Source organism: Mastomys coucha, unplaced genomic scaffold (genome assembly GCF_008632895.1).
Source record: "Mastomys coucha isolate ucsf_1 unplaced genomic scaffold, UCSF_Mcou_1 pScaffold5, whole genome shotgun sequence".
Lineage (NCBI taxonomy): Eukaryota > Metazoa > Chordata > Mammalia > Rodentia > Muridae > Mastomys > Mastomys coucha.
Genome location: NW_022196911.1, coordinates 23,782,219 through 23,803,052, shown reverse-complemented (window position 1 = coordinate 23,803,052; position 20,834 = coordinate 23,782,219). Strand labels below are relative to the sequence as shown.

The window sequence follows — 20,834 nt, the reverse complement described above, 5'->3', positions numbered from 1 at the left end:
AGTTAAGAGCAGTCGTTTCTCACTGCAGAATACAGAATCTGGCCAGCCAATTGTTTATGGACTGGACATGGGCACTTTTCTTGGGAAAGTAGCTTTGGTGGCACATCTGAACTGACCATGTGTTTTGGGGGTGAGGCTGGTGTCTTTTGCATTGGTCCAAATCAAGGATACATCAGATACTATATTCTGCAGTGAGAAAAAAATGTAGCTTTCTCAATCTGTTTTAAGTTTCACACTCGGCACTCCTCCTAATAAACGCTACCAGTAGTAACAAATTTCTTGTTCTTCAGATCTCAGCTCTCATGCACCTCCTAACCTCTCATTTACTTGCTTAGTTAAACTGGGTATTTTCTGTGGCACTTGCTGTCCCATGTGTGGATGGATGTAATAAAGGAAGTTGGCAGGGTTTATGCCCAGTAGTGCTCTGCCCTTTTCTGAGTCCATTCTGCCTGGTGTTTTTGGAGTCTGCTAGGGTGGATTGCACTCTGTAAAGTGAGCCCTGTGTTTTCTAGTGAGCCTCACTCTGGACAGTAACTGCCATAGGGATCAAGAGCCATTGGTCACATTGCTCTAGGTAGGTTCTTGGACAGTGGATCAGCAGAACCCAGTTCAGGTACAGACTCATCTTGGGACATAATGCTCTTCTCTGGGCTTCTGTTCTGGAGGCTTTTATGGTAACCATGGAAACCACTCAGATGGTAAAGAAACAAAGGTTCTTGAGGCACATGCTTAAAAACCACAGGGCCATGTATCAGCTTCTAGTGGTTTGCCTTCCAGTGGACTCTCCAAGGGCCAGAACTGTAAAATTAGCAGTCAGGAAGCATGAGCTGAAGATACTTTACTTAGTAAATGTTCCTGAAGGCAGTATAAGTTTTTATTGTTTGTATCCCTCAAAGGGTGTTTGATATCAAGGTCTTCTGTCCCCAAACAACCGGTTTGATGGGGGACTGTCAGGCCCATTTCTTCTGTGACCTCTTGCTCTCTTTCCAAGAAGAATGCCTTCAGCCTGTGGTACTATCTGTGCAGCCATTGTGGCAGGCTCTTTGAAACTCTTCATTGTTCTCGAGTGTCACTCAGCACCTTGTAAAAAATGGGTCCTGACTACTATGAAGAAACAATATTGTCCCCTGTTGGGGCTTCCATGTGTACTGGGGTGTAACTCAGTGATATAGTGCATGCCTAGCATGTGTGAGGCCCTGGGTTTAGTCTCTAGAAGTTTAGTTGGCTCCTTTCCTGGATTCATTGGTTCAAGAAGTATGTTGGTGAGTAGTTAGGTCTTCCAGATCCTGAGTCAGCTTGTCATAATCTGTTTCTTAAGATTTTATATTTTTGATTTAGGTGTGATGGTGCACATCTTTAATCCCAACATTTAGGAAGCAGAGGCAGGTGGATTTCTGAGTTTGAGGCCAGTTTAGTCTGTAGAGAGAGTTCTAAGACAGCTGGGGCTACACATACTTTGTCTCCCCAAGAGAGAGGGAGGGGGAAATAGAAGGAAGGAGGGAAGAAAGAGAAGAGAGAATTATGTCTTGTGGTGGTTCATATCTATAATCCACAGTGGGATCAGAGGTCAAGACCATCCTGGCTTACATAAAATCCTATCTCAAAACAACACCAAAAGTTTATATCTGAAAATTTCCATAGCATATTGACTTTGATTTTTGGCTCTTTGGCTACACAGAGTTTCTCTGTGTAGCCCTGGCTGTCCTGGAACTTACTCTGTAGACTAGGCTGGTCTCACAGAGATCTGCTTGCCTCTGCCTCCCAAGTGCTGGGATTAAAGGCAGGTACACCACCTCTGCCTGGTGCACACTGACCTTTTGAGACAGATTCTCATTATGTAGCCCTGGCTGGGTTGGAATTTGCTATGTCGACCAGGCTGATCTCAGATTCACAGAAGTCTGTCTCTGTTTCTTTGGGTGCTGGGATTAAAGGTGTGCATCACCATACCTGGCTAAGTCTAGCTTCTTGAGCATGTAAGATTTCATCTCAGAAAACTACTTACCTCCTTTTTCACCAACACAAAGCTTGAAAACATTAGGCTTAAGTTAAATTTATTTAATTTGGCTTTTGTTATTCTATTAAAATGGGATGTTAGCAATACCTGTAATCCCATTGCCCATTTCTGTCACCCTCACCCTCACCCTCATCACTTTCTTGTATAGAGTCTACTAGTTTTATTCAACTAGTTCTGCCTTATACATATATTTCAACACACACACACACACACACACACACACACACACACACACACACACACACACACCAATGTTAGCGATCCATGTGCTAGACAAGCATTCTACCATTGATCTACTCTCCTGGCCTTTATTTCATTTACTTAGAAGTTATTTCATATTTGTTTTTTTAAAAAGCCCAGAAAGGCACAGGTGGTTCTAATACAACCTTCACCAGCTCCTTCAGTTGAATGACCGCCTCTGAGTCTAAGGGGTGCATCATGTTCCCTACATATACATTCCCTGACTTACCTGTCACTTGTCTCTTGAGCATCTGAGCGGTTCTCAGATTTTGCTGTAATATCTAAAGCAACATTAGATTTTTAAGTTGTTTTCCTTAGTGGTGCTGAGCATGAGACCACGGCCTTGTACATTCTACGTGAGTGCTTTACCATAGAGCCACACCTGTGGCCCCTATATTTTTCTTTTGTAATAGTTTAAAATCTGCTCTTAAAATGCTGTTAGCTCATTTTCTTAGGTTGAATTTCTAAAAATCTTGTTCTATTTTTTTTAAAGTTTATTTTTTTGTGTGTGTCTGTGTGTGTGTGTGTGTGTGTGTGTGTGTGTGTGAGTGTTCATGTGTGAGGGTGTGTTTATGCCATCTGTGGTATGTATACATGAGATGGTGAGAGAGCAGCCTCAAGAATCAGTAGTTCCTTCCCACCTTGTTAGAAGTAGAGTTTAGTTGTTTGTTACTGTGCTACATATTTAAGGTTAGCTGGTCTAAGGGATTCTGGAGAATTCTGTCTCTACTTCCCATCTTTCCATAGAAATGATGAGATTATAGACACAATGGTATGTATCTGGTTTTTACCTGGATTCCAAACTCAGATAATTAGGTTTGAGCAGCACAAGCTCTTACACAGTAAGCCGTGTCCCTTGTTTAGCAGGTTTTGTGTGTGTGGAAAATACCTGGCTAGTATTGTTGTGTTCCTTTTTATTCAGCTTTCTGAATTCTACATTTGCTGCAGATCACTGAGGCTTTGAAGACTGTTCACACACAAAGTGAAAACTTAACTTTCTCCTGAGATTCTTAGGCCCTTATTATAGTTAGGTGGTCATATTTCATTAGTGATGTGTTTGCTTAGCTCCTTCATATTTTTACACTTTACCTGACATGGTGATGGATTCAACAAACCCACCTGAAAGAAAAAGCCCTTTCCTTCTGCCACAGAGCAGGTACAGCGTTACTGATGGTGGTTGCTTAGCTAGCCTTCCAGGGAGTCTGCTCTCAGGAGCCCAGGTTCACATACTGCACTGTGGGGTAGGCACGACACCCTCCGGTGTTGCCATCTGCTCTCCCTTCTCCACCTCCTCTGTACTCATTATGTTTAGGTCACAAGATGTTCTGTCTAGATTTGTTAAGCATTTTGCAATCTCAAGATGAGCATCTCCTTTAGCTCTTCTAGGTGGCTGAGCTTTCCTTTGCTCACTCTTGGCTACTGTGTGCACACCTGTCCTGCTGTGTCTCCAGAGTCCTGGCTTCTTTATGGTTCCATGTTTCTGTCTCTGTTTATCTAGAAAGCAATCATCCTTGTCTGTCCTAATTAAATCATACACATGCTTTTAGGTTTGTTTTTAGTTTTTGGTTTTTCGAAACAGGTTTTCTCTGTGTAGTCCTGGCTGTCCTGGAACTCACTCTGTAGACCAGGCTGGCCTCGAACTCAGAAATCCGCCTGCCTCTGCCTCCCAAGTGCTGGGATTAAAGGCGTGCGCCACCACCGCCAGGCTGCTTTTAGTTTTTTAATGGGTCACCTTTTGGTCAGTGGCAACCTTGATGTACTGTTTTACAGAACAGGTGGGCAGTTTAAGAGATACTGTGATTTCAGGACCTAACTCCATCAAGTTGTGTACTTTTAAATTTTCTTTGGGGTATGCTGGGAATTGAACCTAGGTTCTCATGTATTCTAGGCAAGCATTCTAGAGCTGAGATATAAAAGTTTTCTGGGGACTGGTGAGGTGGCTCAGCGGTTAAGAGCAATGACTGCTCTTCTGAAGATCCTGAGTTCAAATCCCAGCAACCACATGGTGGCTCACAACCACCCATTGTGAAATCTGACGCCCTCTTCTGGAGTATCTGAAGACAGCTACAGTGTACTTACATATAATAATAAATAAATCTTAAAAAAAAAAAAACGTTTTCTAGAGTTCTTGAGTGAGGAAGACTGTTAGAGACTAGCACCTAACTAACTTGGGTATTCTGAGTTCACTTGATTTTAATTCATTAACTTTATTTTGTTTTGTTGAGGCAGGGTTTCTCTGTGTAGCCCTGGCTGTTTTGGAACTTGCTCTGTAGACCAGGCTGGCCTCAAACTTGGAGATATACTGCCTCTGCCCCTGAGTGCTGGGATTAAAGGTCTGTGCCACTACTGGCTAGCCTGAGTTCATTTTATGATAGTATGTGTGTGGATGTGTGGTACATGTATTTGAACAGTGCAGTCTACCCTTTTCTTACAGCTTTTTTTTCTGCCTGCCTACCTGCCTATCTGTCTGTCTGTCTGTCTGTCTATCTATCTATCTATCTATCTAATAACAAGGTCTTCCTGGCCTGAGTTTTGACAGTTAAACTTAAGTTGAGTGGCCAGTTAGCAGCCCAGGAATTCTTATACTTTCCCAGTGCTGGGACTACCAGGCTTGGAGTTTTCTTACTGTTTTTATTGATTTTGGGGGGAGAGTTAAGTACTAGTTACTGAACCCAGGGCCTTTTGCATGCTAGGCACCTGCTTTACAACTGAGCTATAGTCCCAGCCCACATTTTTGTTTGTTTGTTTTAATTCTTCAGATTGAATTTAGGTTCCATGCTTACAAATCAAGTAGTTTACTGACTGAGCTATAGTCTCCTCAGTCTTACAGTTAGGATGGTGTCACCAACCACTATGAGGATATGCCAAAGGCAGAGTTGAAAAGAAGGCATTTATAGATGTGGATACAATGTTTACATACTGCCAGTTTAGCTCTGAAAACTTATTTTCTTTCTCAGTGATGTCTTCCCCCCCCTCCCCCGCACTTCCTTTTTTAGGTGCAGGATCTTGCTATATAGCCCAGGCTGCCTCAGAAGCCATGATTTTCTGCATGCTAGGGTTTCAGGTCTGCACTACCACACCTGGCTTATGCTTCCAACTTTAACTGTGTCCTTCCTCTCATCTTTCATATTTCTGTCCCATTGACAGTTCTATAATCATTTTGTTGACAGTTGCCAAATTGCTTTCCAAAAGCATTTTAACAGTAACGCCCGTTTTGGGTGCCAGCCATAATTGTACGAGTATTCTTGCTTTAGCATAAGTCTTGCCAGCATTGGATGTCTTTGTATAAAGTAAACATACTCCAGAATTACAAATGTTCAATGTTATGTCTGCTTTCCTTAGCCTGGCCTTGGGGAGTGGTTGGAGTAGTGCTAAGAAGAGATGTGAGAATATGCCTGAATATGAGCAAGGGAGAGGGAGGGAAGGACTTTGGCTCCAGTGAACACCCAGATCAGATGTACTGTCCTGCCTTCAGCAGTATCATAAAGTGCTTATACTTGGTTCATCTGCTCAGGACAATAGAGCCATTTGACTCTTACCTCTTTCTTCTGTGTCTACAGTATGACGCTGTGCCCATTCAGTCCAGTGTGGTGCTATGTTCCTGCCCATCCCCATCAATGGTGAGGTCCCAGACTGAGCCCAGCTCGTCCCCTGGCATTCCTAGTGGCGTTAGCAGGCAGGGATCCACCATGGACGGCACCACAGCTGAAGCCCGACCAAGCACCAACCCCTTGCAGCAGCACCCTGCCCAGCTGCCACCACAGCCTCGCAAGAAACGCCCTGAAGACTTCAAGTTTGGGAAAATTCTTGGCGAGGGCTCTTTTTCAACAGTGAGTATGTCCCTCTGCTGCTGATGCTTGTTGAGCACAGAGTTCTCTTGGGATCACTGAGTACTGAGAACTCCTGACTAGGGATTTTCTCGCTGTGTCCCTGTGGGTTATCTGCTGCTGTGCATGTCACTAGAGTCTTGGAGGGAGCATACTTACCCTAGCTGACCACCTGAAGAAAATGGTTAAACTGGATTTTGTCTGTTTTGGCACATACCTTTATTTCCTATACTCAGGAGGCTGAGGCAGAGGAGTTTGAACCTGGACTTTTGAAGGCCTACTTGGCAACATATTAAATGCCTGTCTCAAAAGCAAATAAGTAAACAAAAGCATTTGTTGATTTTTGCTCTGTGTCTTCCTGTCTTAATGGACAGGCCATAGGAAGCTAAAAATTCCTTAGATTAAAAGTTAGTATCAGAGTTAGTATCTCTTTGGAGACTTTTGGAAACAATCGGTGATTACCCCCCAACCCTGACCTGTTTTTGTTTGTTTGCTTTAGCACCTAAAACTTATGATGGTAAGTATTAGTTGGAGAGTTGGCCTTCAGATTTTTTGTTCTAACTCCCAGGCCAAGTGGGTTATTGCTACAGAGTGGTCCAGGCATGCGTCACTCACAATTCAAAACATTTTCCAATGAAACAGATTTCTATGTTCCAACTCCAGTCTGAAATAGGCACTCCAGGATAGTTTCAGAGGCTCATAACTTTGGGAGAGTTCCTAAACAACCTGACTTTTTGAAGATTACATATGAGAAATTGTGTTTTCTTCTTGTCTTTTTTATTTATTTTAAGATTTATTTATTTTATGTATATGAGTACACTGTTGCTGTCTTCGGGCATACCACAAGGGGGGATCAGATCCCATTAACAAATGGATGTGAGTCACCATATGGTTGCTGGGAATTGAACTCAGGCCTCCAGGAAGAACAGTCAGTGCTCATTTCTCCAGCCCTTTAGATTTTTTTTTAAGATTTATTTATTATTATAGATGAGTACACTATAGCTTCAGATCTCATTATAGATGGTTGTGAGCCACCATGTGGTTGCTGGGATTTGAACTCAGGACCTTTGGAAGAGCAGTCGGTACTCTTATCCACTGAGCCATCTTACCAGCCTGATTTTTTTTTTCTTTTTTAAGATTTATCTAGTATTTTTTAATTTTATTTTTTTAACAAGGTCTGACTACCTAGCCCTAACTAGCCCAAAGCTTTTATGTACCTGCCTCTGTCTTCTCAGTACATCCATGAAAGATGAGTGTCACCATGACTGGGTGAAAATTTTTTCTTACTCTTTTTTTACATTCATGAAGATTCTAAAAAAACAAAACAAAACATAAAATACAGCTTACTTACATTCCTAACATCTCATTTTAAATTGACTTTGTTGGCTCTTGCACTGTAAGGTTTAGGTCTTAATTAGTAACTCTGGTGAAGTAATGTTAAAGGATTATGGCCTTGTGAGAAAATCCTCCAACCATGAAGATCACTCCCTGTGTCTTTGGTACTCAGCACGCCTTGCAGAAGGAGAGCAGCTCGAGCTCTGTGGGGTTGCACTCAGCCAGAGAGGATATTGTAGTGAAGTTCTTCTTTTTCTCAGTTTACTGCTTTATATTTACCTTCACAGGGCTGTAAATTAGGCACCCTTCTTCCTGGTGGCACAGCCATCCTTGTTCAGTGCCATTTTGAACTCATGCCATGAGGCCCCTGGGAGAGAAAGCACTGTAAGCTGCAGGCTCCTTCCTGGCTCTTGGCAATCTCTGTAGCTCTGGATCTCAAGTTAGGAGTCACACTGATTCATCTCTCCAGTCTTGAAATAGCAAACACTTAAATTGGGTTTTCAGGGGAGAAATAAAGGACATACAGTTACCAGATTGCACAGGATATTCACTTGGCAGAGCCTGAAACTAGTGCTAGAGAGCAGACAGGCTCCCAAGTACTCTGTCACATCCAAGATAGTAATGACGTCACCCCTGGTGACATGGAGTACCACGTCCCATGCACTTCTTTAGAAGCCTCTGTTCTGTAGGAAACCTGCTTATGAAATGCTAAGTTTAGAAATCTGATCACAAGCTGGGCATGATGGCACATGACTTTAATCCTATCACTCAGGGGGCTAAAACAGGTGGATCTCTATGAGTTCAAGGCCAGTCTGGTCTACATAGTATGCTCCAGCCCAGGCCAGCCAAGGTTACATAGTGAGACCCTATCTCAAATGGCAACCTCCTCCACCCCGCCCAGTAAAACATGGTCCTTTCTGGCTGCTCCTCTCCTATTCATACATAGGAGAACATGTATACATGTCCATGAAGGGATGTGAATATAGATAATCTCCATCCCAGGGGAAGAATACTACTACAGCCTGGGAGTCAGTTTATGCAGTGTACTCCTCAGAAAGTTTTTTGAGTTCTTTCTACTTAAATACATCCAGTCCTTCCTTGTTCCTGGTGGCATGGGCATCTCAGAGTGCTTTTCCAGGATTGTTTCTAGGGAGCTCTGTCCCAGGATGTAACTTACAACCAGAAGCCAGGTCACCTGGCTTCTTTTCCCCAGGCCCAGTGATTTCTTAGAGGCATGTTTCATTTGCACTTTGGTTATCAGTCCATCATTGCAAGCTTCTTAAACACACACACACACACACACACACACACACACACACACATTTATATTTATTGACTATGTTGGGGAAAAGCCTTTTTTTTTTTTTTCAAGTCTATTATCTACCTCAGATGTGCCTAGGGTTTGCTAGGACTGTGTCCTGAAGTGGGTGGAGTCTGAGCACAGGCAGATGTGCTCTGTATGGAGAACATTCTATAAAGATGGTTTGTTCTATGCTGTTTTGCCTCTTGGTACACATTAGAGTCATAACTATGCTCATGCTATCAAATGAAATGTATGACAGCAAATGGATGAGAAGCCTAAGTCAAGGGCACCTTTTTATTAGGATCTATATTAATAACACATTCTTTTTTCTTTTTTGTTTGTTTTGTCTTCTTCCTTCCTTCCTTCCTTCCTTCCTTCCTTTCTTTCTTTCTTTCTTTTTTTTTTTTTTTTTTTTTTTTTTTTTTTTGGTTTTTCGAGACAAGGTTTCTCTGTATAGACTAGGCTGGCCTCAAACTCAGAAATCCGCCCTACCTCTGCCTCCCAAGTGCTGGGATTAAAGGCATGTGCTATCACTGCCTGGCTCTTTTCTTTTCTCTCTTTGTTTTGTTTTGTTTTTTGAGAAAGGTTTCTCTGTGTAGCCTTGGCTAATCTGGAACTTCATCTGTAGACCAGGCTGTCCACATACTCGGAGATCCTTTTGTCTCCTGAGTGCTGAGAGTAAAGGCATGTGCTGTCACTGCCTGGCTAAAAAGACATATTCTTGAAATTTTTCTGAAGGAAATTCTAGTAGCTACTTGTGGTAGTATTAGGACATGTCAGTCAACCAAATTCCTTTTTTTTTTGTTTGGGATAGAGGGTTTGAAACAGGGTCTCACTGTGTAACCCAGGTTGCTCGGAGCTTAGACTCTTCTTGTCTCTGGCTCCCAAGTGTTAATGATGCATAGATGTGCAATACTATGCCTATTGGTTCTTAAATTTATATTTTTACTGTACTATGAGAACTTTTAGTAGCTGGCTGATATGAACTTTTGAAAACAATGGCACAATCACTGTTTACCATTTCATGTTTGCTATCATGCTGCTGTTAACTATTAGAACATACAAACACAAGCAGTGGCTTCCTGATATTTGTTAGTACAGAATCCAGTGTAACTTGAAATGTAATTTCAAATCGTGTGTGTAGGCTGGGCAGCCTGTACAGGGAGACAGTTGCTTATTAGACTGATCTCATTATTACATTGTTTTTTGTTTTTTGTTTTTTTTCTCCCCAAACTAGGTTGTTCTGGCCCGAGAACTGGCCACTTCCAGAGAATATGCTAGTAAGTGCTAACTCCAGTGAGCTGTGTGTCTGGGATTCAGGGGTAGTGCCACTTTTATACATACGGCAACCTGGGTAGTTGCAGGGCCTGTGCTGACTTTAGAACCTATGACAAGGTTAGTCTTCAAACCTTCTAACCTTGGGTGGGTGGTTTTGGGACAACTTCAGTTTATGCCAGTTACCTTTAAAATTTTACTGGGTTTTGTTGTTGTTTGTCTGTTTGTTTACATTTACTAATGTTAGTAAACTCACTTCTTTCTTACCTTAAGTTAAAATTCTAGAGAAACGTCATATTATAAAAGAAAACAAAGTCCCGTATGTAACTAGAGAGAGAGATGTGATGTCACGCCTGGATCACCCCTTCTTTGTGAAACTTTACTTTACATTTCAGGACGACGAAAAGCTGTGTATCCTTTGCATGGTCAGTGCAAACCATGGTCTGAAACTACCTTGTGTTTTAGACGAGCGGCTGTATTGTCTGTTCCTTGAAAGGAAAGGGCACAGCACAGTCCCTGTGGGGACTGAGACCGTGGAGGCAGTAGACAGTGCCAGCACATGGCTGAGGCTCACCATCATGCCCACAGTGTTAAGGTGTTTATTGATAAATGTTGTACTTAATGGACTGCTGTTTTAGCTGTGGTTGCTGGATATTGATGTAGAAATGTTTCTTCATTCCTCTAGTAAATGTTCTGTCTGGAGTGTCTGTTAAGTATTACCGACATCTGCTTTTAAAAAGTTGAGGGCCTGAGAGGAAAAAATGATCATGGGCCTCTTTAGGCTTCTATCCCAAGTTACTGAGTTTTGTAAGAAGGACAACTTGACTGGGTATTGAAGAAGTTCAGGAGTGACTTACAGGAGCCCAGAGTGCTATCCTCCTGAAGCTTTGTCTGCTGGGCTTGCTCAGCCCCTCCAGCTCCTAGGGCTATTCAGCCTGCCTCTCCAGCAGATTTACCTTGCATGTATGTTCATTGCTGTTTGCCCACATTCCTTTTCTCCTCCTTTTTATTTATTTATTGTCTCACCCCCCAAGGTTTCACTACATAGCCCTGGCTGTTCTGGAACTCACTATGTAGACCAGATTGGCCTCTCACCCCCAGGTGCTGAGATTGAAGGCATGCACCAACACTCCCTCCATCTGCTTTCACTTTTAATGACAACTCTAGTTTCTGCTAAATGTATCAGGTTGTGAATAGAGAATCCCTCCATTCTTCCATTTTGAAGTACTTATTTACAGGGGATAAGCACAATGCTGATAAGGGGGGCTCTTCCTTCTTTGTGGGATTGATTATACTTTGGGAGAGCTTGTGCACAGACTATTAAAAACTATGTCACAAATGTCCAGGTAGCAGGACAAATTGGAAGGACAGGTGTGGGTGTCTGGAGTGTGAGTCAGTCGTTGAGCCCTGTAGATATATGAGGGCAGGAGCATGTGGGGCCCACAGTGAGCCAGCTCCCTGAGCTGTGAATTACTGATAGCAGTTGTGGTTTTTCTCCTAGTGTGGAGGAGTATGGGGTTTGCTCTGACCCTGATAGCTTGTGGTCTAGGCTTGGGGAAAGCAGGGTTAGGTGTCTGCTGGTGTTTGCCTTCAGGGCCTGGTTGGTCTACATTGTAACTAAGCCCAGAGAGACTGGCTAGTGTCTAGAAGGGAGTCGGTTGTCATGTGATGCATGTGGTGCTTGTTTGAGGTCTGAGTGGGCCCATTCTGAGGAGGCAATATGCAGATAAGAGTTGTCACCCACTTGTCTAGCTACCCAGATGAAACCTCTGAGAGCATGGAGACTCAGGCCACAGATCACATAGGTTCTGATGAGGGTCTGCCCAGTTGCCAGCCAGGCAATCTAGTATGTGGCCTGTGCCTGGTTAAAGGATTAGCCCTTGAGCAAGTTATTGAAAGTTGGACAGGCAGTTTCTTGGGGCAAAGTTCATGACAAAGGCAAGGCAAGCAGAGACAGACCAAATGGGCTCTCTCCAGAGGGCCTGCTTAGAGAGTACTGGTGGAAGGTCCAATAGGATTCAGGAGAACAGATGTGCTGATGGTGGTGGTCTTTAGAGCAGATAGGGCTTACTGGTCCCAGTATCCCTGTCCTCCACTTCTGCTGTCATGGCTCACACAGCAGCTGTCAGTAGTCTCTTTATATTTCATTACATGTCTCTCTGAACCTGTGTTGATTCCTCTTTCATGTTCCCTGTGCATGAAAGTACTCCTTTTTGAGTCCATGAAATCTGTAGTTACCAGATGGAGGTTCAGGCCCAGGCCTAAACCTTTTTTTTTTTTTTTTTTTTTTTTGCATTTATTTATATTCCAAATGTTGCCTGCTGCCTTCCTGGTCCCCTCTCCTTGAGTTCTTCACCCTCAAGTCCCCCCCACCCCCTTGCTTCAAAAATTTTGACCCAGAATTGTTCCTGTCTAAAGGCCTAACGTTTTCTGCCAGTGTTCAGAACAATGTTTTTTTATTGGCCTTGAAGCTCTGTGACTAGTCAGCTTTGCGTCATTGCTACAAAGTGCCTGAGGCATCTAGCTCTTTGAAGGGAAGAGATTTGTGTAGTTCACAGTTTGGAGGCTGAGTGTCCAGATGGGATGGATGCATGGTGCATGGTGTAGCCCTGTATATAGTGAATAGTGGACCATGTGTGAAAAAAGGATTACATCTCAAGCCAGGAAGTATAGTTGAGTAGGTGTGCTTGGGTTTGCTTCTTTCATGGCAATCTTGTTTGGGTACTTTCCAATGACCAGTGAGTCTCAGGAGCTCAGTAACCCACAGACATGTCAATAAACTCTGCTTCTTAAAGATCTTAACCACTTCACACTTCTACTACCTGGAAACTAAGTCTTCTAGTCCTATACACCCTTGAGACACCCAGGTTTCATTAAGACTGGATAACTAAGACTGAGCCAATCACAATGACTTTATCTTCTGTCAGGGACACAGTGGTAGGATCAGAGCTCAGAAGGCAGACCAGAATGTTCTTGCTATAAAATTCCAAATGAGACTGGCCATATCAGTTCAGGTGGAAAGAACTAGAGTTTTTGTCTAATGGCACATACTGTCCTTGGTCTAAGATCCAAAGGGTCATAATGGCTCTCCTACTTGCTCATTCTGAGATGCAATGACTTCTGCCTTACTGATAATCCTTACTATACATTGTATTATGAAAGAAAAATGAAACTTTTTGCATGAAGAAATGCCAGATATGAGATGACACTGCCCTTCATGTCATAATTTCAAGTGGAGGAGAGGGACTAGTCCTTGTATATTCATTCTCCTTTCACTACCTTCAAGAGACTCAGGTTGAACCCAGACTCATTCAGAACATGTTGAGATGAGGCAGAGCCTGGGGATACCTCTGCCATAGATTGAAAACAGACAGATGGATCACACAGGGACTACTGAGGGTTCTTCATCAGATATACTATGGGACTCTGGAAAAGTGAGTCCCGAGGCTAGGTCGAGCACAAGGTTTCCCTATCTTGGCATAGTCCTGGTTTGATCACAGCCCAAATAGTAGGGAACCTTCCTTTTCACTCAGACTTAGCTGTTTTTCACTGTACTATCTTTGAGTTCCCACCACACCAATCTACACCCACTTGTCCTTGTGATGCCTCATTTGTTGCACGGAGTCAGGGCCATTGCTTCTGACCAGAGGACTGGGTTCTGGTCCTGTCAATTGTTTTCTTTGTGAATTTGAGTCAGTTGCTTAATCTCTCAACCAGAACATTCTGGAGTGGGGAAGGTTATAACTACAGAGCACCATCAGCTTGATAAATAATCCCAGGCACCTGCTATATTTAAGAGCTACAACTTGCCTCTGCTTCCCTTCTGAGCTGAGACCCAAAGGTGTTCCTCTCACAGGGATCAGGAACCAGTGAAGGGTCAGATAAAGAGCAGAACTGTGAAGCTGGAAAGAGTGAGAGGTTACCCACTGTTCTCTTGACCCCATGATCAAAAGTGTGGCCTTATACCTGGGCTCCTAACTAGCAAGGCCCTGCTGTCAGCCTGTGTTAGGCTAGAACTAGTGGCTCCATGACATGTCTTAGTGTTTCTACTGCCGTAATAAAACACCACGACCATGAACAACTTGGGAAGGAAAGGGTTTATTTCAGCTTAGAGTTCCACACCATAGTCCTTCCCTGAGGAATGTCAAGACAGTAGTAAATCAGGGCAGAAACCTCAGACGGGAGCTGTTGCAGAAGCCATGGAGGAGTGCTGCTTACTTACTATTTTGCTCCCTATGGCTTTCTCAGCCTGTATACCCCAAGATCACTTCCCCAGGGTTGGTACCACCCACAACGGGCTAGGCCTTCCCACACCAATCAGTACTAATTCAGAAAGTGTACTAGAGACTTGCCTACAGGCAAATCTTAAGGTAGTTTTTCAGTTGAGAGTCAAGCTGACACAAAACTAGCCAGGACAAGGCATCAGCCTTCCTTTTGAGGGATCAGACAGGAGACCCGACCCATAGTACATAGTACTATTCTGTTCTCCATAGTACTTGTTTCAGGTCTCTGACAGACTTTGTCTTGAGTTGAGAGGCATAGGTTGTCAGAGATGGCCCTGCCAGGGGCATCTTTACCAGCTTTGGTTGTATTCCTGTCTCTTCTGGGTTATTTCCTTACCTAGAGCTTCAGGCTTCTTGGCTTCTTCCTTGCTGACAGCACTGCCTTTGCAGACAAAAGCCAGAAAAGAGCAAGAAGTCCACCTTGGCTTCTTGAATGAATTTCAAGCTTGGCCTCATCATTGCTACTTAATTTAGTCAATATTTGGGCCCTTGGGGCCCCAGGCTACCAAAAGGTCGGTACCTGGAGATTTCCAGTAAGAAACTCAAATGTTTAGTGCTTTGGAGAAAAATAGTCATTTGGAGCTGTTTGTTGTCAATCTTCAGTTCCCTTCAAAGGAGAGCATGAGCAGAACACATTCCAGCATGGAATTGCCAATAGTAGTTATTTCTCATCTCCCCAGCAGATGTTTCCCAAATTAACTGACTTAGAAAACTAAAATTGTTATAAAGCATGACACTTTTATGCCTAGAATGACTGTTAGCCCAGCCCATGGAATACAGCAAGTTCAGGCAAGGCTCACAATGGTGGTAGTCATTCAGGGTTCTGTTAGGACTCTTATCTTCAGAACTGTGTGCCTTAAAGCCACTCACATGTTGGTACCTTGGCCCTGGTCTACTGATCCAATTGCCACCTAGAGGCTTCCTTTCATAGGCCATAGCGGCCTCTGGGACCATTTGTCTAGAAGGGCACCTGGGCTGGAAAGGTGCTGTCCATGGTTTTTTTTTTTTAGGGACTGTGCTTTTTTTTTTTTTAAAGATTTATTTATTATTATGAGCACACTGTAGCTGTCTTTGGACCGCCAGAAGAGGGTGTCAGATTTCATTACAGGTGATTGTGGTTGCTGAGATTTGAACTCACAACCTTCAGAAGAGCAGTCAGTGCTCTTGCCTGCTGAGCCATCTCATCAGCCCCAGAGACTGTGTCTTAGAAATTCTGTTCTGGCACCTGGTCTTGGAGCTGGGGCCTGGATCTGACCCTTTTTGGGGCAACTGCTCTTGGAGCACATGTACCTTCAGTTTGCATTTGATGAAAAGAAAGTTCTTACAGGACTTTTAAGGTTAAATTTTAGAAAAAAAAATTTTCCATTCTTCCTTAACTACAAAATACTCAGATTTTGGCCTCAGTTATGCCAAAAATGGAGAGCTACTTAAATACATCCGCAAAATTGGTTCATTTGATGAGACCTGTACCCGGTTTTACACGGCTGAGATTGTGTCTGCTTTAGAATACTTGCATGGCAAGGGCATCATTCACAGGTAATGGATACTGCCCCAGATAATGTGTATAGCACAGTTCCTGTAATGATTAGGGCCAGTGGCTCTGATGTGTACAAGTAATCCACACAAGTCCTCTGGGGTGCTCATTGGCTGGCCTTATATAAATTCTAATGTAGGTATTTTCAGATGGTGGCTCACTGAGAAAGCTGTAAACAGGCTGGAAGTAAAAGGATCTTGCACTTTGAAAATATATATCTAAGTCATCAGTTGGGTGAGGTGTCTTCTGTGACACTAGCAGCTTGGATGTTTGGTGCTTTTTATTTTGTCAGTTGCAACTTTTGTATTTAATAATTCTGGTCACATTTTTTACTCATATTGGTAAGAGGCAAATTACAACTGTGCTTTATGAATTAAGAAAATAAGTTCAATAATATGTTACTAAAAGTAGTAGACGAAGTAAGCAAGGTCCACCATTGGAGGGCAGAGTTGTTAAATTTGTAGTAACTCACATGCTTTATAAAGATGAAGTGATACAGTTATAGAATGACTTTGAGGCATGTATCCTGTGCTGTTGATAACTTGTTTGATGTGAACTTTGGGCTTGGGTTCTTGGTTTTTAGTCTTGTAAAGGTAAAGATTCATCACTTAATTTTGTTTCCAACAAAATGTTGAGCATTTTTAAACTTTTAAACTGCTACTTTTTTTGTTGTTGTTATTTGTTTTTTGAGATGGGGTTTCTCTGTGTAGCCCTGGCTGTCCTGGAACTCACTCTGTAGACCAGGCTGGCCTCGAACTCAGAAATCCACCTGCCTCTGCCTCCCAAGTGCTGGGATTAAACTGCTACTTTTAAACATTTCATCTCAAAGGTAAAATTCTTTTACAGAGACCTTAAACCAGAAAACATTTTGTTAAATGAAGACATGCACATCCAGATCACAGATTTTGGAACAGCAAAAGTGTTATCCCCAGAGAGCAAACAAGGTATGTTATGGTTTTTTGTTTGTTTGGTTTGGTTTGGTTTGGTTTGGTTTTTTTTTTTTTTTTTAGAGCCCTGTTCTGAGCTGAGAGTAGCTTTGAGCCACATGTTGCATTGTATAGTCATTATCACTAATACAGAGATTCCTTTTGACTCCTTTTGTTCAGTTTGTGAACTCTAGTCATAGGAGAAGGACCAAACTCTGCTACTTCTTGCTCCATAGAACATCATGTCAGGTCACTTGTGAACTAGGGGTAGAATTGGTGGCACGTATATATATTGCAGGTGGTGTCTTGTGGAGCACATCCTGGATTCCATTGCCTTCCTCTCACCTATCCTTCTGTCTCCCCATCTGATACGTACAGCTGCCTGTGATGGCCCAGGCAGCCTAAGGAAGATTCTAAGAAAATTCTACTTGTTTATAATCACCACCTTTCCAAGTCCTGTTCAGAGTTAGCATATAGCAGTGGATCACTTTCTAATGCTTTTACTATCAGGGGAATCTCTTTAGTCCAGAAAAGTAGGATGGCTTGTCATTGACATCCTCAGGAGATAGAAAAACTGCTTATCTGGAGGTATAGAAAAGAGAACAATTAGACACCTGAGGACTGTGCCATAGCATTGAGTAGAGACAGTAACCCACTGATGATACTTCTGGGGGGAAGGAAAGCTGGAAAGTTAATAATGACCTTGTAAAGGATCTTTGATTCTAAGATGCATGCGATTCTTCAGAGCTGCCTGGCCTTTTTGCCTATACTTGGGGTCTCAATGTGAGAGAGAAAGACTATTAAGTAAGGTACTGTGGGATATGGTTGGCCACAGGCTTGGAGCAGTTGTGTTAGTGGAAGGAAGAGTTGATAAGAACTTTGTAGTATGTGCTTTTATGGCTATGGGTATGGCTACTTTTTGGAAAAGAACATGCAAGAACATAGTGCAGTAGACTTTGGCCTGTCTCCACAAATAGCCAGCCAGCAAGCGGGAGCCAGAGATGATTGCAGCTGGGGCTAAATAGAAAGTCCAGGTAATGAGACAGGTTTTGTTCACATGGTACTGCATGCAGGAGATGGCCTGCTGGCTTCCCTTCATGGAACTTTGCTGTTCCCATGCGTGCTCATTGTCAAATTTTATATGTTCTTCACTTCTGTGCACCCGTCCTGTACTGGTAACATATGATACCACTCTTTGGAGATAGCAGGCCTTGTCTTTGAGGAAAGAGGCTTCCACAGGCATAGCATGGTGCCCTTGCTGCTCCTTCTTGCTCTGCTGAGATGCCCTGATACCTGTATCTGATTGACTCATTCCTAGTAAGTAGTAGTCATCTGTCTGTCCAACAAAGCTACTTTATAGGGTTGGTATGACCCTGTATTAGTCTTGAACATTATCCATTAAAAAGTTCAACCAAATAGCCACCCCATCTTCTTAACTCTTCCTTGTGGGGAGAGTCTGTCTGTTTGCTCATTGTGCCTGCCTGAAACCTGGAACTAGGCTGTATCTGTATCCTGAATGAGCTGTTTACCTAGGCTGTGCTTTGGGCATTTCTTTCTTTGTGTAGATTTTCTTCAGAATTTGATGAGTCAGCATAGCACTGACTCAAAAGTAGTACTCTGTAACTACTTTTAAAAGTATAACAATGTAGCCCTGCTCTACCTGCTACATGGAAGCTGAGTTCTCATGCTCCTCAGAAGTCTGGAGTAGATGGGAGATGGACTCTGAGGTGGGTTCAGAGCAGATGGTATTCACCCTTAGTTTGCAGATGGCTGTCTCATTGGCCAGGATTACAGGCAGTGGAATGTAGAGGGTTCCTGGGCTAGAAGCCCTAGTCTCATTGCCCTAGTACTCTGAGTTCCAAAACTAGTGGTGACTAAAAAGAGGATGATTTCTGATCTGTAGCTGTTGGTTTTTGCCTGTTGTGTGTTCTGTGTATATTTAGGTGCTACCAGTCCAGTGAAGTGTACCACAGACAGGATCCTTACCCTCACATTACTTTGCTTTAGTGACACGATGATGGATGAATATGATGAGTCCCTCCTGCAGTTGGGTGTTAGGTAGGAGTGCCAGGTGGATAGGGTCCAGTAGGTATCCTTAGGTAGGTCCATGATGGCTCAGTCTATCCCAGGTGACCAGCTTAGCTGACGACCAGCTTCCATGTATATAGTTAGATGTGGATACCTTGAAGAATACATAAGAAGGGCAGTGTGGTGGGGGTCCACAGATTGCATTTTCAAGTGTGACATTTCTTCTTCCGTCCCCACTTTCTAGCCAGGGCCAACTCATTCGTAGGAACAGCACAGTACGTCTCTCCAGAGCTGCTCACAGAGAAGTCGGCGTGTAAAAGGTAATAACTTGTTGTAATGCAGCTGCCCTTCTCTTCTCTCTGTGACATCTACTTGGTTAATCATAAGGAATTACTGTTTGAAAGAGAAACTTTAGTAGGTCTTAACTAGTGAAATATGAGCCCAGTAGAGCAATAAATCCCTTATAATCCCAGCATCTCAGAGGATGAGTTAGGAGGATCATGGGTATAAATCCAGACTGGGATACATGGTAAAACCTTGTGGCTAAACAAGCAAAAATGGTTGGGCTTAATGGTGCTTGCCTTTCATTCCAATACTCTGAGTCAGAGGCAGGTATAGCTCTGAATTCAAAGCCATTTTAGTCTATATAGCAGGTTCTAGACCAGCCAGAGACACATAGTGAGACCCAAAGACATTAGTCTTCTGCTTTTTTTTTAACATTTGCTTTTTCTTTGATATGTATGCATTCTACTTTTATAATTTATAATTTCTTGCCGATTGTTGCTTTTGGGTAGAAAGCCATCCAGTGGACAAATGTGGCTGCCATACCACAGGATTGTAGTACGCATGTGCTTATTGTAGTGTTGTGGATCTTTTTTTTTGTTTTTTTGTTTTTGTTTGTTTGTTTGTTTGTTTGTTTTTTCGGTTTTTCGAGACAGGGTTTCTCTGTGTAGCCCTGGCTTGGCTGTCACTCTGTAGACCAGGCCTCAAACTCAGAAATCTGCCTGACTCTTCCTCCCAAGTGCTGGGATTAAAGGCGTGCACCACCACTGCCCAGATGTGTTATGGATTCTTTAGAGGTGGATAGAAGCCCTGAAGGGACAGAAGGAATTTCTAGCCCAGAGTATATAGTCCTGGAGTAGACCTGGCAGTGGTCATAGCATTGAGATTTTTTGAGAGATGTGGCTGGACCTTGGTGGTGGTCTCATTCATGAATAGGAGGAGCATTGAGTGTGTAGAGTGATGCAGGGACTGGCACTGGAACAGGTTTTGTTTTGCTTTTTTTGTGTGGGTGTTTTGCCTACAAGTTTGTCTGTGTACCATATGCATGTGTGGGACCCATGGAGACTACGAGATAATGTCAGATACCTTGGAACTGGGGAACTGGAGTTAGGATGGTTGCAAAACACCAAGTAGGTTCTTGGAATGGAACCTACGTCCTTGGAAGAGCAATCAGCACTCTTAACCACGGAGCCATCTCTCCAGTCTCCAAGGGATAGGGATTAGATTCATCCTTCCATCCACTTGTTTGTTTGTTTGTTTAGAGACAAAAGTTAGAAAGTAAAGAAGGGATGTTCTGGAGGGAGACAATGACCTAAGGTCATGCTAGTCAAAGGCATGGTCTTTGAGACTAAGGAGCAACCTTAGGGTATAGAATCAAGGTTTGGAGAGCAGGTCCAGGAGACAGAGTCTGTTCCTTGAAGATATGGCTAGGTGCTTCTTGTCTTGAGCTAAACTGGTTTATATCTGGTTTAGTAGCCACCCCCCCCCAGCTGCTTGGCCTCTTGTAAGGGTCCTGATCTAGCAGTTTGCACAGCTTTCCTTCCTGTCAGTTCTTCCTGGTATGGTGAGTGTGCCAACTCCGGGCTCTAGGGAGTCGGGCACGTGAGCCATCCATATGCAGGGAGGATGTATACGTATGTTTGCTGTGTGGAGTTCTTGTTTTCTATGATATATAAAACGTGGATAGAGGAAATTATGCAGACAGAACAGTGTTTTGAGAGAGCCATCACTGTGTCTCTTGCTTTTGAATTTTTGTTTTTTTTTTTTTTTTTTTTTTTTTTTTTTTT

General features: G+C 43.0%; 1 protein-coding gene across 4 annotated transcripts in view; it reads left to right on the top strand.

Moving 5' to 3' along the window:
* The window catches only part of Pdpk1 (3-phosphoinositide dependent protein kinase 1), a 75,377-nt gene that overhangs the window by 36,749 nt on the left and 17,794 nt on the right, over positions 1 to 20,834 (top strand). For all 4 annotated transcript variants that reach the window (XM_031353216.1, XM_031353217.1, XM_031353219.1 and 1 more), the window contains exons 2-7: positions 5,815 to 6,084; positions 9,957 to 9,999; positions 10,268 to 10,405; positions 15,669 to 15,813; positions 16,658 to 16,755; positions 19,010 to 19,085. In XM_031353216.1, coding sequence (XP_031209076.1) covers positions 5,815 to 6,084; positions 9,957 to 9,999; positions 10,268 to 10,405; positions 15,669 to 15,813; positions 16,658 to 16,755; positions 19,010 to 19,085 — 770 coding nt within the window. The remainder of the gene's footprint in view (positions 1 to 5,814; positions 6,085 to 9,956; positions 10,000 to 10,267; positions 10,406 to 15,668; positions 15,814 to 16,657; positions 16,756 to 19,009; positions 19,086 to 20,834) is intronic.